The 17425-nt window shown below is 35.3% G+C and overlaps 1 protein-coding gene across 2 annotated transcripts; it reads left to right on the top strand.

The window, feature by feature from the left end:
- The first annotated feature begins 1566 nt into the window (after window positions 1-1566).
- spopl (speckle type BTB/POZ protein like) lies at window positions 1567-16639 on the top strand. Of its 2 annotated transcripts, none has more exons than XM_005810044.3 (12): window positions 1567-1738; window positions 2823-2900; window positions 5799-5916; window positions 7018-7139; window positions 7259-7410; window positions 7525-7652; window positions 9419-9596; window positions 10271-10326; window positions 11090-11212; window positions 13774-13916; window positions 14019-14072; window positions 15165-16639. In XM_005810044.3, exons 3-12 carry the CDS (start codon window positions 5839-5841, stop codon window positions 15307-15309), a joined length of 1179 nt encoding a protein of 392 aa, XP_005810101.1. In that variant the 5' UTR covers window positions 1567-1738; window positions 2823-2900; window positions 5799-5838; the 3' UTR covers window positions 15310-16639. The 2 variants fall into 2 exon arrangements, with proteins under 2 accessions (XP_005810101.1, XP_023193267.1); XM_023337499.1 differs by lacking the exon at window positions 1567-1738 and adding an exon at window positions 1910-2026.
- Window positions 16640-17425: the final 786 nt, after the last annotated feature.

Here is a 17425-nt window from a genome sequence, read left to right on the forward strand (position 1 = left end):
CACCTCAACCACCCAGGATCATATGGGACTTCAACTCTTAACATCTTAGTTCCACTTGTGTCCAATCTGACCTTAAAACATTTCTTCAGAAAGCATTTGGGTTAGCTGTGAGTAGCTGCAAATTTCAGTCAAGCTTGACTTTGTTGATTTTAGAGGAAGAGCTTCTTTTTTGGTTGGGAATCCTTTCAGCCTAAGATGATATTAAACTCACTTTAGTTTGCATAGTGACACGGGTGCTCCAGCAGTTTCCAATTCATGGCTATTTAAAATGGTCCTGCAGAATGATGCAACGGCTTTATTTGATATTTTCTGAGTTTTGTGGCTGTGTTCTGACCATAAAATCGTTGTATGTCAGTTTTCTGGTTGTCCCTGGGGATTATTTGAGATTGATCTCAGTGATACTTGGTAATTTCAAAAAATCATAAATAAACTGCAGAAGCTGCAATATAAAGATCTAAATTAAAATTTAGGAGTAAATCTTGTGTGATCTACAGTATGTCCAAACAAAAAGAGCTATAGAATGTCACTTACAGATGTAGATGTTTTGCTCTTGCTAATTTTTGAAATGAAATCAGCTAACCCTGCTTTTTCATACCACCAATAATGAATAGTTTACAATTGTCTGCAATGCATTTTTTTGGAAACATATTAAGTCAAAAACAGGAATAAATGCAACATGATTTAAATGCAGAAATTGTGTGATGAAAATAGACAAGAATTTAATTTTGAAAGATCTACTCCTCCGTTATAGTAACAGTATCTAGTTGCAAGGCACAAACCACCAACTTACTTTCAGTCAGTAGGGGGAGGGGATGTTTTCAGCAAGTGATAGTGCAAGCTGAACGGATTTTAGTCAGCAAAACCACACAGTATGGCTTTTTTGCTTAAGTGTGTTGAAATGTACTTTTCAATGTAAATAAATTAGTAATTTCCTATAAATCAGTTTGGAATCTTTTTATGGATTTGCCTTATGCATATAATGCCCTTTGTTTCAACCTGTAATATTTATTTGTTTGAAAAACAATACTTTTATGTATATTTGTTGGGAATTATACATTCATTGTCGACTTTCTTCCTCAAAGTTTTGAATACAAAAATGTCTGATACAGGCATGTCCTTTTTAAAATTAAAATATTCTTTTAAGTAGTTTTGTTAATTTTTTTTTTGTTCATGAAATGTCAGATTTTAAGACATATAAAAATAGTATTGCCTACTGTTTTTTGTTAGTGCTGGAAATAGCCCAAGCTTTTGATTTGAATGTATTCAAAGCACACACTTTTTACAAAAATCAGGCACAACATCCTGACCACTTGCCACACAAATTTCATTTATTTATTTTTATTTAATTTCATAGTTACCCTATTCACATGTGTGTACGTATATCTTCTGTACAAATATCAAGACTTTGTTTCATTTTAAAAGCTATAAGCTTCACTAAATTATTGAACTAAATATTCTGATCTGAATACTAAAAGAGCCGTTTTTATGTATCCACATTAGAGGAACACAGTCTGTGAACGTTATCTAAACTTCGCGCATGCGCAGTGTCCTATATTTTCTAGCCCGTGAAGCTACAAGCCAGCTAGACAACTGTAAGCTAGCACAGATAAATTGGACAAAGAAAACCTTGTGAAGAGACTGAATGAAAAAGAGTCCAAAGTGCCGCACGGTGGAAGGAGCGATTAAAACACAAAGCTATATGTTTTATTCGATATATATGGGAGTATAAAATTAAAAGGTACGTCATTACGACGTCTTTTTAAACTTTTTGTAAGCAGACAGGAGGGAGAAGGATTAGCCTTTCGCTAGCTGCTAGTTAGCCGATGTTGTTTTTACTTCCAGTAACAGAGCGTGAGGATTTACATTAGCTTCTGGTTAGCATCCTGTCATTGGGATCAGTGTAGGGCCTTTGTTTTTACCGGGTACTGCGGAGTCCAAACATCATCTTCCTGATTTAACTTGACGCATCCCTGATTTGATTGTGTTACAAGCGAGGAGTAACATAGCAAAGTGAAGCTTACAGATGGTTCGTGAGCAGATAAATTCGCTACATTTGCACTGTGATGAAGGCTAAAGTGAAGTTAATCTTGCTAGTGGAAACATTAGCTTGCTTTAGCCAAATATGTACCGTTTATTACATCATGTTTTCTCTCCGTCTAGTTATAATTATCGTTTTTGAACAACTCTTAAGCAGGGTTAAATGTGTAATAACTGTACAGTGAAGCCATGTAGATGACGATCGGAAATGACTGTTCTAACTGAAACCCGTGTTCGCTAACAGTTCTCTTTTCATCTTTTGTCGCACTCGTTTTACATCCTGAATATCGAGAATTGTGAGCTTTGTTCCACAACTTTAGGAACAGGAGTTGAAGATAATGCACAGATGCTAGAAAAATGTTTGTCCGCTTTGCATCCTCTGTTGCATTTTTGGCGTTATTGCAAAACTCTAGCTAACGTGTTAGCCAAACAGTAGTTTCTTTTGAATTCTCGAGTTCATCAAATTGATTTCACAAGAGCGTTTTTTCCCCCCCAAAACTATGTTTACCATAAGATGAAATATTCCAGTTTATTTCAGTTCTCTATAACTCGTAGTGTAGAACAGATTTTCCTGACGTGAGCATAGGTCCGGATTTAATATTGTTGCAGTAATTCTGAACTTAACGTTCAACTTAATGGGTGCAATATATTTTAATGGTGTAAGTTTTTAGTTCGTTTTGATCTTTTCATAGATATTGCTATGATTTGTTGACAATCTAGTTTTTTATACAGCAATATTTTGATCATTTGCCTGCCCTAATCTATATTTGTTTTTTTTATTACAGGAAGATGGGACAATGAAGGACTCTATAAATACATAGAGGGAAAAACTCCATATTTTACATCTTTCAAGAATTCAAAAGGTGATGCAAACGTTTTTTTTATTCATTACCCATGTTGCATGACTCAGATTTTGTAGGTAAACTAAGGGGGTGTGGGGTACAGGTACTGCAACATACTCAAAACAGATTTTGAGTAGCAAGCCTATGCATGCTAATACATGTATTCTCAGTATGAGATCTCATTACTGTTTGGCACATCCTATTTCAAATGAACATACAAAACATGTTAGTGTTTTCTACATCATCAAAGTGTTCTACTTTGCTTGGTATTGCATATTTTCTTGCATTTAAAAAATGCATATATATACATTTATTTAATCAGTAAATGTAAACGTAAACATGAAATCTATAATCACTAAAAGAGCTGCTCAAGTTAAACACTAGGCATAAAGGCATCATGCGGAGATTTCCACATTATAATGTGCAACATGAATAAATTGTTTCAATTTAAAACACCAAAGCGACAAATATTTGTACTTGCACAAAAGTATTGAAAAATATTGATACATTTTAATATATATAGGGGATCGTTTATATAAACAGATTTTGACACATACACTGAAGCAAAGAAACAGAATGACGACCTGCTAAATTTTGTAATAGTTCCGAAGTACTTAGTGAGTATAAAATGTCTTTTAAGTTTGCTGAATAATTTGCTGAGCTTTCTGCTCTGGTACCTTCTTGTAAGCATGGGAAATGTGAGGTAGCATTCTTTAAATTAGCTGATTAGCAACACACGGCAGCAGATGAGGGAAAGTTATTTCCGTTGTACTTTTTGCTAGGTACAACTGCAGAAAACTCCAGGACTTTCTCTCCAGGTCACGTCTCATTAAAGTGACTTTAATATAGAAATTGCATGGTGTACAATTTGTAGTTTTGAAGCTGTTCATTTTTAAAGCCTTGCTGTACCTTATTAGCAGTGACTGGACAATGCCTTTTATGACCTAAACACACATTAGACTATATAGTCAATAAGTTATCACAGCAAGCATCATAAACATAAATGGCAGTGATTAGTGAAACATTTACAGTCAGATGTTTCAGAAACTCATATCAGTGAAATGGAGCTTAAAATTCATGTGATTTTGGAGGTAATTTGAAGAGTTGGGTGTGGCATATTTAAGCTGAACTAAGTGGAATTTCATTTTCAGTTTTCCTGTGGAAAGAACTGTCAAATCTTAATTAGAACAGCAGCAATTCACACACAGAACAGAGACTAATTTCTTGTGTCTTCATGGTCATTGATGTCCTGGCGTTGGAACACTTTTTTTGTTTTTAGTTATCTTGTTTAGTGTTAGCTATTGGTGTAAGCTTTTTTAGTTCATAGTGTTTTTCTAAACATTCTTGATCGGATTAGAAGGTATAACATGACCCCATAAAATTTTGGTAATTTTCTCTGGACTGTCAAATTATGAAATGTTATCATGCATTGAACGATTTAGCAGCAGTAAATTTGCACTGGTGTGACTGCCAGATTTTGCCTTTGTCTTTGCATAATACTTTCATCAAAGCGTGTCCTGGCCTGCAAAATCTCTGAAGTCAGTAAAATATCTAAATGTTTCTGGTCTGCTGAAGTACCAGTGTTATCTTGCAAAAAACAACAACTTTTCACCTCATTTGTTGATCATGTGTGTGGCATGTCCAAAGGTTTTCCTCAAATTTATTTTAATTCAGTTATGATTATTACAGTGTATATGTCATTCTTTCTCTGTGTTCAAAATGTTAGCAAGTTTTTGTAAATATTCCCACCTGAATAGTATGTACAAGTATTTGAGAATCACTGCTTTTAAAGTTCAGGTGGACTTTACAGAAACTCATTTTCTGCTAAAAGTATTTGTTGTTCCCTTCTAGTGTTTTAATGAACACACTAAAATCATTATATCATTGATGCTTTCTGTATTGTCAGTTTCATTATCCTTGTTTAGCCGTGACCTTTCAAATATTTATTTACTACTAACATGATTTTTGCTCAGTTTAAAAACCTGATAAAGAGTTGAGCATTCACCATATTGTTATCATGAAAACCATCTTAAGACTTTTGATTTATTGTGATAAATTCCAATTAATGCTTCAAAATGTCCAAAACTGGCTGTATTGTCAAGAATGAATTCATTTTTTTTTTTTTTACTATTTTTCCTAATGTTTGTTCAATGAAGCATAAAAAAAGCAGGTTTGATAAGAAATACACTTTTTTATATCGCTGGTGTCCTAAGAAACTTATTTCAAAAATAATATTGTTTTCGAGCAGTACAGTACTTGTTTGTGGGACTTTGGCAGTAATGCCATGTAGTCAAATTTGACTGTAAAATCTAAAGAGAAGTGATATTTTTTTTTAACCATAGCTTTTTAGCTGTGATTGTGATTTTATTCATTTTGTTACACTTGTAGGAAGATTATTGTAATGTCTCAGAAATATTTGTATGAAAAAGGCTTTTCTGTGTATTTTACTTTTTAAAATTATTTTAAATGGTTTTGTTACTACATTTAACCAGAAAATCAAATGTTGCCATAAACAATGTTTCCAACAAAGAACTTGAGATAGACTGATAACTAAACAACACTTAGTCGGCTTTAACTTAGTGTCTATAAGTGACAAAAGCAGAATTACTATGTGTTTGATTTACTACATTTTGTATTTATTATAAAATACAACTGATATAATTGCAGCACTATTTTAACCAAAATATCTGTGGCGTTGTTTTTACAGAAGATACATCTTGTTTGGGTTTTGTTTATGTTTTAAGCCATTTATTACCAGAATAACTTTCCAATCAAATGTAACTTGTTAAATAATTTTAATTCAAGTTAGTGATTATTTTGCCAGGCATTTTCCACTAATATTAGAAAATGTTGAAACCATAGCTGATGGTAAGTTTTCCAGAAATAACACTGTGTTTTCTTTTTACTTGAAACTGTCAGAGCTTTAAGGACGTCAGTGAGTGGTACATCCGAGCCAGTGATGTCACGGGTTCCCACCCCTCCTCCTCCTGGGGAGATGTCAAGTGGACCTGTGGCAGAGAGCTGGTGTTACACACAGGTGCAGGAATAAATTCATTTATTAAATTATCTCTTTTGGACATCATATTGATGAGAAATAATATAGTCCTGTTTTGAAACACATACATTTAGGTTTAAAATGGGAGCTTGTATTGTTGGCATGAAATTAGCTCATCATTTTTGATACCCCGAATGCTACATGGATATTTATCTTAAATTGTCCTTAAAATTGATCAGAAATTGTATAAAATGTATTTCATTATATTGTAGAAGGTAGAGGACAAACCAATATGCTAAAATGAATTTTAAAAAGGCATCTTATCCTACCTTCTGTAAAATGCCCAAGTGCTTTCAGTTCTGGTTCTATTCCATGTTTGTAATTGACTTGGGAAATGACTACAATTTTTTTTTTTTTTTAATTGGAAAGCCACTAGAGAATACGTTTTTCAATTTAATTTAAACCTATTAAAATTAAAAAAACAGTTTTGAGTCCATGTACATTGGGGTCGACTGATTAATGACACTTAACAGATTAATGCCCCTGATCAAATTATAATAGTTTTGAGCATGCAAGTACTATTTAATGGAGTCATATGAACATATTTCTTATAATCCTTAAATGTAATTTAAGAAATTACTGGTAATCGTCAGTTGTTAAAGAGAGCACAAAAAGTTTTGTCAGTACGAAGCGTCTGGAGGCAGACTGCTCTGTTTTGTATCAAAAGCAACATAAAGCAACAAAAATAGCAAAGGGGCAAAATGACCAGTACCCATTGATGTCTCCTTCAAATTTAAAAATACTATTTTATGATTTTTTTTTAAAAAGCGACTTACCAGTGCTTACTTGCATTTCAACCCTTATTATTTAGGAATATAAAGGGTTGCTCTAAAAATGTTTTATTATTCGACATAAACTTTATAATTGGGATCGAATTAGAGTTTGTGTTTTTGACTTTAAACCTGTTTTGGATTGATTGGACAATACATTTTTGTATTGAAACTGGATCTGTCAGTAAAATAAAGCAATAGTTTGAACTGATTAACTTCCAATCCATAATATTTGATAAAATCAAGTAATTTTTATTTCTGTGCTTTAAATAATAAAAAAAATCTAATTTGCTTGATTTTTATTGGTTTTCAGGTCAAAGTAGTGAAGTTTTCCTACATGTGGACCATAAACAACTTTAGTTTTTGCAGAGAAGAAATGGGAGAGGTGTTGAAGAGTTCAACCTTCTCTTCTGGCCCTAATGACAAAATGAAATGGTTAGTATGAAAGTATCTTACTCTAAATTTCAGTCTAAGCTTTCTGTGGCCATAAAAAGGTTATTGCAACATATCATATTCATGCATAATCTAATCTTCATTACTTTAATCTGTGCCAGGTGTCTGAGAGTTAATCCAAAGGGACTTGATGATGAAAGCAAAGATTATCTATCACTGTATTTACTTCTTGTTAGTTGTCCAAAAAGTGAAGTCAGAGCAAAGTTTAAGTTTTCTTTGTTGAATGCTAAAAGAGAGGAAACAAAAGCAATGGGTGAGTTTTAGCAATTACAAATATTTTCATACAAACTTTACATTTATTTTGTTATTTATGAAGCTGCAGGTTTGAAGAATGTTGTAAAACTTGACATTATGTTTCTATTTACAGAGAGCCAAAGAGCGTATAGGTTTGTCCAAGGCAAAGACTGGGGCTTCAAAAAATTTATAAGGAGAGATTTCCTCCTTGATGAAGCTAATGGTCTCTTACCTGATGACAAGCTCACACTTTTTTGTGAGGTAAATGTGATTCAAATAGTATTTTTTTTGTTTAGTTTTTTTTTAAATAAATGGTATATTAAGTTGTTTTCTGTTGTGACTTTAAATCAAAGCCGCATGTCAATAATTACTAAATGTGATTGAACTATTTTCTTGTTCTGTTTTGTTTATCTTTACAAATAATTAAGCGGATTTGCTCTTGTTTTTTTGGGGGTGCGGGGGTATTGGTTAAATTTCTTCATAGTGTTGTGAAGACAAAAAAAATGTGTGTGTTGATTTTTACATCCAGTGCCTACCCTTTTTTAATGGAAAGAGTAGCAGAATTATGTCATGGCTGGTTTACTTCTGAGAAATGCTGAATTATGGCTCACAGTTTAAATTTGCATTGAATGACATTTTACTTCTACAGAGCTAAGTGTTTCTTGCATCTTACATTTAAATTGATGCTTGTTTTCAAAATAATTAAATTCAGAATGTCAAGAAGAGTGAGTATGTTGGAAAATGTTCTTTCGAGGGACAAGCTAAATGAGGTGTCAGTGCAGCTGCTTTAATACTGCCATGATAGGTGAAAAAAAACACCACTTTCTATAAAGAGAGTAAGACTTTTGTCATAAATTATATGTACACTGCTTTGCAAAGGTATCCCTACATCTCAAACCTTTTCACTTTTTGTCATGTTACAACCACAAACTGGAATATCTTTTCAACTGATAGACCATTACAAAATGTGTGGAATAAAATCTAAAAGGTGTGGCATGCTTTTTATTACTCAGCCTCTTTTACTCTGAGATAAAATCCTATGTGGCACAATACTTGTGCCAAATATATACAAATACTATATTGCTTTACAGTTAATTATGTGTTTAACCTAAAATTACACATATTCTGCCATATTGTCTTCAAAGTTGTTGGTTTTTTTGTTTTTATTTCTAAAATTTGTTAGTGATGTAATAAAGTGATGTCTGGACCACTGTAAGAGTAAAGGCAGCATAGCTGCAGCTACATGTGGATCCTAAATAAACTAAGTACATAGTGGGAGAACATCCTTTGATCAGATGAGACCAAAATCAAACTTTTTGGCTTATATTCAAAATGCTGTGTATTTACCTTGAACACTGTTGCCACGGTTACACATCATGGTGACAGCACAACGCTGTTCTGGATCTGCTTCCTCCACAAAAACAAGGAAGAATAACTTTTAAACGTGTCTAGTCCAACATGCCTGAATCAAATGGCTAAACTGCCTTCTCAACATGTGGTTACATTTTTTAGAGTCCTATCAATGATTGATTATTTAAATCTGATGTGTTTTAAGCAAAGGTACATCTAAGAAGTGCAGGGCACTGGCCCTTGAGAATTGCAGTTTAATACTTGTGGTTTAGATGAAAACATATTCATATTGTTCTACAATAAACTGTATCAGCAAGGTTAAATAAAAAAGCTTGTCATGTTGTAGATTTTTATTGGTAAGAAGTTTTGAAAACCGTGTATCTTATTTCTTCCACTTGACAATTATGCATAACTTTGTGTTGGATTATTACATAAAATACAAAGAAATACTCGAGTTTGTGGCTGTAAATGTACAAAATGTGAATAAGTAAAAGGGACACAAGTACTTTTGAATAGAGTTGTAAGAAGTTGATTAATTTTTTGTTCTAAGATTATCTGTTTCTTAATCTATTGTTGAATTTGGTCTTTTTTTTCTTTGTCGTTTCAAAGAAGTAATAAAAATATAAATAAATATCCAAATGCTTCATGTTGCTGCTTTTTCTGTTATGTATGTACAGGTAAGTGTCGTCCAGGACTCTGTCAACATTTCGGGTCAGTCTAACATGAACATGCTGAAAGTACCAGAATGTCAGCTGTCTGATGACCTTGGGAACCTGTGGGAGTGTTCACGCTTCACAGACTGCAGCCTCTACGTGGGAGGCCAAGAGTTCAAAGCCCACAAATCCATCCTTGCAGGTAGGACATTTTCATCCCCCATCAGAACTGGCACGCAACATTCAGGAGCGCAGCGTCACAAGAGGCACTTAAAAAAAAAAGACATCAATGCTTCTTGTGGATGACCTCTCCTAGAGAGCCATAAGCACCTGAGAGGCTAAGGAGGCTCTGTGTGCTGGACTTGATTTGTTATGGCCCAGTTCTGCAGTGGTTGCTAATCCACAACTTCACTCCTGCTTGGCTCTGCTTGACCCAGATGACTGGAGGATCCAGGAGATTGAGAGGCTGGCTCTATGCGATGCGCTTATCTCGATTAGACATGGTGGCTGCTGAAGTGTTCAAGGAAAAAATGCTTACAACATGACTATTATGGAAATTACGCTACAGTTTTGTTTTTTTGGCGGTCTGAATGTTAAATGTAGATTTTCTCTGCTCATTGGACACAGGCCTTAATCCAGAGTGACTAACAAGTGAGCAACAGCATTTGAGTTTTAGTACAGGAGGAAACTCTGGCTTGAGGTATTACCTACCGAATTTGTTCAAAGGAGAGAAGATGAGTGAAAATGTTTAAAGATGTGCGAAATAGGCATGTGATACTGTTGGAGTAAAAAGAGAAACCTCTAAGTGTACTGAAGCATTGACTAATCCTTTTTGCATGCAAGTTTATTTATTCATTTCTGTATTTACTTTAACAGCGAGGTCTCCAGTCTTTAATGCAATGTTCGAACATGAAATGGAAGAAAGTAAAAAGGTAAGAGCACCAACTTACTTCTGTCCTGTGTCCTCAATACACAAACTGCTTCCTGATTGCTAACATGCTGCGGCCATGTTAGCAATCAGGAAAATCCCACCAAATGGGATAAGTATTTGCTCTACAGTGCCTCTTTTCACACTTTTTTAGAATTGTTTGTGTTTTGTCTAGTTATACCCTCAAACTTCAATTTGTTTTGACTGAAGTGCCCCCAAAACATTTTATGTGATTCTCCAAAAGAAACAGTGCATTATTTGTGGAAAACAAGAAGCCCTAAAAACAGTGAAAGCGAGGCATGTACAGGTTGCTAGCCCTATTTATTCTGTTGCACTTAAATAAAACACTGCCTTCAGAAGGCATGTTTGATAATTATTTACTGTAAAAAAAACTATTTTAAAGTATTTCACCATATTCTCAATTGTATTTAGCTCTTAACTTTGACTGGGCCATTAGGTTTTTTTTCAGAATGTTGTGCTCATGCTGTTTACGTTTTGCTCTTTATGTGAGCCACAAACATCTAGGTTTGGCCTTATCTGATCATAACACCTTCTTTTATGCATTTTCTGTCTCTCCTATGTGATTTTTTTGAAATATTTTTTGAAAAAATATTATTTCTTTTCTCTACTACTTAACAAATGTGTATCAACTTTGTTGTTCAGATGGTGGAAAAAAAAATCAAGGGTGTAAAAAGTTTCGCAAAGCACGGTAATCCATGACGTCATAATTTTATGTGTAGTAAAGGAACATTTTGTTTAATCTGCAGAATCGAGTTGACATCAGTGATGTGGATCCAGATGTCTTTAGGGAAATGATGGGCTTCATTTATACAGGGAAGGCGCCAAACTTGGAAAAAATGGCAGACAATTTGCTGGCAGCTGCTGATAAAGTAAGTACCTGTGGAATTAGCTTTGTCAGCTCCATTTGTATCCGATCATTATCTTCCTTTAACTTTTTCTTAATTGAAATCTCTAGTATGGCCAATCCTCACAATTTCTAGGTGATTATCAATTAATAATTTGAAAACATACGGTAATTATATATGAATGATGTTTTTTTATTTTCACAAAGAACGCTTGTGTAGCTTCTCAGTTACCCAGGGAGTGGGTGACTGAAAATCTAAGTGCTTAAGTAGAAGGAAACAGGACGACTGGTTGCTTGAAAACATTTCGCCTCTTATTCTAAAGACTTCTTTTTGTCAGGATTCTACTTAAGACAAAGTAGCTAGTTTAAATGACATCTTTATTAATTAAACAGTACATTTTGCATTCTATAGTCCTCAGCATAATTATGAACTTTCATATGCTCCACTAGAAATGTAAAATAGGTCAGAATATCCCGTTGGATTTACTGACAACTGCTGAGGTTATTACTCTAATGCAATGGGTCAACACCTACAAAATGTGGATTTGACCCTGGAATGCATATGGCACATTTTTGCATCCCTGCTGAACATCCTAAAAATAAATTCTTATATAATTTTTATAGCAGCATAACAATAAAAAAATTTATTTCATGTGGAAAATAGTCACATTTCAGATTGCCATACCAGCTCTCTAGTAAGATGATGCATAGTCTTGTCCTGTTAAATTTTTACATGGTTGTGTTCAGGAGGATTCAGAAGTGGGGATTTTAAGTGTCCTAGGGAAGTGTGTTTCGCAAGTTATTCATAGCCCATGCTAGGAAAACAACAACCTCCTAGACCAGTGTTTCCCAACCCTGGTCCTCAAGGCACATGCAGGGCACATGCATGTACCATGTTTTAGGTATTTCCTTGCTTCAGTCCAGCTGATTTCAATTGATGACTGATTAACAGGCGTGTGTTGAACTGCAATCAGTTGAATCAGGCACATTAAAGCAGGGAAACATCTAAAACATGTAGGACAGTGTGCAGTGTGAGGACCAGGGTTGGGAAACACTGTCCTAGACTACTGATGAATTTATTAAAAGTTAGTTTTAAATTTTAGAAATGGTTCAGTTATAAAAACTTCAAATTAAAGGTCAAATATTTCTAAAAATTTCAATTAGAAATTATTCCTCTACAGTTAGGAATTTTTCACCAGGAGTTGCCAGAAAGTGTGACAGGCCATGTAAAAAGCAAGTTGACAAGAAAGTCATCCTTTCAGTATATCGAATTATAATTTTTGTGTTTTAGCAAATTCTTATATTCAATTTAGCGTGATATTTGTAAAATCAAAAATGTGTCTGATTGTCAATTTCTGAAACGTTTTGCTGTACTGTGTACACAGAGGAAGGGTTGTGTAACTCCCTTGAGCAGCATCTGAAAGTCACTGCCTCACATCTAGTTGGAAAAAACATCAGTCTCAGAATCTAATGCAGCAATGCTAAACATGCATATACACCATTTTCATGGACTTTAATTTGGGCATTTTAAACATGTAAGACCTCTAGCTACACAGTACTCAAAATAATCTGAGGTTTAATGTGTTTATTGGATAGGAAGAAAAATGACTTAATCACCTATAAGAGCTAATGAGGGTAACATTAGATGATTCTGATCTGATTGTTTAATTGGTGCATTTTCATACTGAAATTCTCTTCACAATTAATCATGACTATAGAGTTGTCAAGTTGCTTTATTTTCTAGCTGTAGAATTTGTTTTTGTTTAAAAGTGTCTTACCAAGTTGAATTAGTTCAAATACATGATTTTATTCTGAAATTTAGCATGTTTCTGTTGTAAATAAGGTAGAATGCATAATGTGTTCTATCCCCTTTTAAAAACTGCACACTCCTGATCATTTTAAGCATGAGGCATTCTTTCTATCTAAACCCTCTGCTCAAAGCATTGCATTATTAAATGTTATTGACATGTTTTTGTAGCACAGGCACCTCTTGTGTCATATTAAATGTTATTGCAATGATTTGTTGCTGCCTGATTAGTTTTGATGATGCTGCGCTTTTGTGGACACACCTCTTTGAGCGCTCTGGAAGTCTGCCCCTCTTCCTTCATCTCTGTCAGTTTCATTGTAACAGGGACAGGAAACGCAGGGAAAATGCAGCACATTTGTGAGACACATTACACATGTAATAACAACATGTGGAGACTACTGGCAGAATACAACCAGTGGTTGCAAGCACATGGCATACAAGCAACATGTTATTTAGCTCTGTCCATCCTGAACATTTGTATATTGATGGAAAGGTGTGTTCCTGGATACAATAAAAAAGTTTTAGACTTGTTTGGATTTATAACTGTAGCTGATGGAAAGGCAGAACCAGTCACTTCATTAATAAAAGATTCTGTTTTTTTAATAATATTAGGAGTATAATCAAGCTTTTTGTAATGATCGTTGGTTCACTACGCACATTTTAACTGAAAACAGATTTGCGGACATTCTAAAATAATAAAATCCCTAAACCAAATGAATGTACTTCCTAACCTTTTAATCACAGCTGTATTCTGTTTCCCCCTCTTGCTCCCACTCCAGTATGCTCTAGAGCGTTTAAAGGTCATGTGTGAGGAGGCCTTGTGCAACAGCCTTTCAGTGGAGAATGTGGCCGACACCCTCATCTTGGCTGACTTGCACAGTGCCGAGCAACTCAAAGCACAAGCCATAGATTTTATCAACAGGCAAGTATTGCAAAAAAGAAAAAAAAAGGCAAAGTGATAAATTCCTGCTGCCATTTCTGTTTACCAGCCCTGAATGCTTACCTTTTTATCTCCTTGCCATAGGTGCAGTGTCCTGAGACAGCTGGGCTGTAAAGATGGAAAGAACTGGAATAGCAAGTATGTAATTAGCTGATATATGTGACACAAGATTAATAACACGCTCTTATCTCTTCCCCCTACCAGATGCATTAGAATTCATTGTTTTAGCTTAGGCAGACAGAGTGCTGTTTGCCTTTTCAGTTTGAAGCCCCTTATCTTTGGATCCAAGTTATTAATAGACTCATACTTGGATAAAACCCGCAAAAAGGAATATTTGTTTTATTTTTTAAAGAAAGGAAGCAAGTTTTTCTTTTTGATGATGTAGTGCAATGTTCCAGGACACCTTGAAATGAAGAACTTTATTTTGGTTGTTTTATGCATGCAGTGGTGGATCCTGGATAGAGCAGAATTTTATGGCTCTATTTCTTTTGCTGGTTTTTGTAAAGCTTTGAGTGGCTGAAGTAACATCCCACCGATCAATAAATCAGTCTTTATAAGGAGGATTTTACTTTTTTGAAACAAAGATGACATTTAAGGTGTATTTGGCACTTTTAAACAGCCTTAGCTATTAGCGGAGCTGGCATTAATGACAGCTGGAAGGATTCACTAGAGAATTTAGAGCACTTAACTGAAATTTGAAAAGGCTGCCAACATTTCTAAATACATTTCAAACCATAGATCTCAAAACACTCAAAGCAGCTTTACCACACTTAGTTCAGAATTCACATTATCTGCCTCAATTGTCCTTTAACACTTTTCTCAGCTTGTATAAAATGGTGTTTTTTCAAAAGAACCTTCCTATGATTTAATTTCCAAACACTTCAGTGATAATGAAAGTAGACACCTTTTAAGTTTTCTACTCTCAATAGCGACATTCACACAAAAGATTAGTGTTGCTATGATGATGTGTTAGTATTATTTTAGGGTGTGTTTGTTAATCAATCACTGATCAGGGCCAGGCTGAAACAGTCAATTTTTTTTTTTGGTGCATCTCTTAGAATTAATTATCTGTTTATCTTTGTGAAGAAAAGTACTTCTGGTCCTTTTCTGGATGAAGATGCAGCTGCTGAGTCAGCGCTCTCCTGCATTACAATCTCATTTATGTTTATTGCTTTTTAATGTGCCGATCATGGCGTCTTGGTGTTAACTTCACTTTGCCTGTGCTTACAGTCACGCCACAGACATAATGGAGACCGCAGGCTGGAAGTCAATGATCCAGTCCCATCCTCACTTGGTAGCTGAAGCCTTCCGTGCCCTGGCTTCTGCACAGTGCCCACCCTTTGGTCTTCCGAGGAAGCGCCTAAAACAGTCCTGACTGCCCGACTTTGCTCCTGGACTATAAAGAAGGGTGTGAAGCATGGGGGTTTTTACAAAGAAAAGGACTAGTGAGTGTGCCACTCTTTTATTTCCACCAAAACTGAACACACTTGAATAAAGAGGAGTGGAGCTTTCTGACCAGAGACGTGGGGGGGAGGCTGGCACATGGAAGTTTGACATCTGTGGATTGGAAAACAATTGATTCAATCGGTGTTGCTTGCTTTGCTGCCCCAGCTGAACTCTGTTTAGCGCGGGCAGCAAGCCAAGTTCTCTTCTACATTTTTTTTTCCTGTAATTTTCAAAATGGCCTTAATATATCTGCCATTGCTCTGGAGCTGCTCTAGAGCACTTCGTCTATTTTACTCCGTGCCTGCCTTGTCACAAAGACCAGGCCTCCTCCAGGTTGCACTAGTTCCCATGTATAGTCATTTTGATATGGAGTTCTATAGGAACGTAACAAAGGTTTAACTAAATGGGAAATATTATATATTTGTAATGTTTAGCCCGTTTTGTGACTAGACATTAAAAAGCATGAACACTCAGTGCAAGGTCAGTTCTTTACACTTTTTGAAAATATGCGTATGCCCCATATTGATGGCACCATTTCTATGTAAATGACAATTGAACCATCTTTAGAAGACCAATGTACAAGAAAGTGTGTTCTATTGTGTATTTGTCAGGGGGAGGGGGGTAGTAATCTGCTATTTTGAAGGCAAGTGTCAATCCATGTAAGATGGAAAAGTGTCTGTTTGGCCCAAATATACGAAAACATTGGAAATTTATGGAAATATGTTCTCCGTCTCCCATTCAAATTACATATTCCAGATCATACATCTGTGAAAAAAAAAGAAAATTTGTTCCTTCTTAGTATTGCCAACTTTCAAATATATATGCTCAGTATATTGTGGTGAACTAAAAGTGGAGAGACTAATGCATGGTTGTTTTATTGTCAAAAGAAAGTGTCAAAAGTTCCAGTTTTGCTTTTAACAGCTTATTTTCTGCAATTATTCGACATCTGTGCAGAAGTACATGAATTGAGTAAAAGGTTCCTCTAACATGCTTGGATGTCTGTAGGATGCTGAGCATCACATCTACTGGCGATGTTATTCTGTGTTTCAATAGGGGGGGTATTGTCATGGTTATTCAGTCCGTCTTGTATGTAGTGTGGTGTGACAGACACTTCGGAGGATTTTGTAAAGTGAGAGTAGCATCATTTTTTGATGATATTACTCGTCAATCAGCGTCACGTTGAAAACTTTGGAAAAAATTATGAAGTTGTTGTCTGCAAGAATGCCTGCATTAACCCATTAAAACATTTTCCAGCAGTCTGAAGTGACTCAGCTTCATTACTTTTTTTTTTCTGGACTTAATTGAATGTTAGTCTCTATTTTACCACAGATCTCGGCTTATAGAAGAATGATGATCATCCTCGGCTTCTTTTTATGGTGTTGTTAATGGATGTGGATGTTATATTGCGGTGATTTGTCCTTTTTTTTGCTGTATGTCTTTTTCAATTATAATTACAAAACCGCTTTACCGGCCTAATCAAAAGGAAATGCTCAGAGACTGCACTGTTAAAGTCCCATTGTAAATGTTAACAACCCCACCCCAACCCCACACCTTTTAAGAAAAAACACATAAAAGACTTTTCCCCTCTTGTTTTATGTGAATGCGAGGCCCCAGCTCTAATTAAAGTGGATGTGCGGCCGCTCTTTCCGGCTAGAAGAGACGTCTTCATCAGCGGCTTGCTGATCCACGTCCGCCCCTCTCAGCACAGATCCTTCGAAAAGGCCTGATACCATCTCAGCTTCGGGATGCCTCTCCAACCTTTTATCTTTCTCCTTCGCTTTCCTCCACTAACTGCAGTGCTTGAAAGAGAAGCCTGCAGTTGTGCTGTCAAAATTGAAAAATTCTGCTGTCATTTAGATGGTAGCAAATATGCACTGGATGATGCCACGGCAAGAGAAACCTAAAGGGATCTTTCAGTATTTCTGAAGTGCTGAACCTACCTGCTGTTGATCATTTTTGGTGTACGTTTAGAAATGCATTTCACTAAATTGGAATGTCACTCAAAAGTAAATTTAGTTCAGTAATTTAATTCAAGGTAAGGATTT

This window comes from Xiphophorus maculatus, chromosome 7 (genome assembly GCF_002775205.1).
Source record: "Xiphophorus maculatus strain JP 163 A chromosome 7, X_maculatus-5.0-male, whole genome shotgun sequence".
In the NCBI taxonomy this organism is placed as follows: domain Eukaryota; kingdom Metazoa; phylum Chordata; class Actinopteri; order Cyprinodontiformes; family Poeciliidae; genus Xiphophorus; species Xiphophorus maculatus.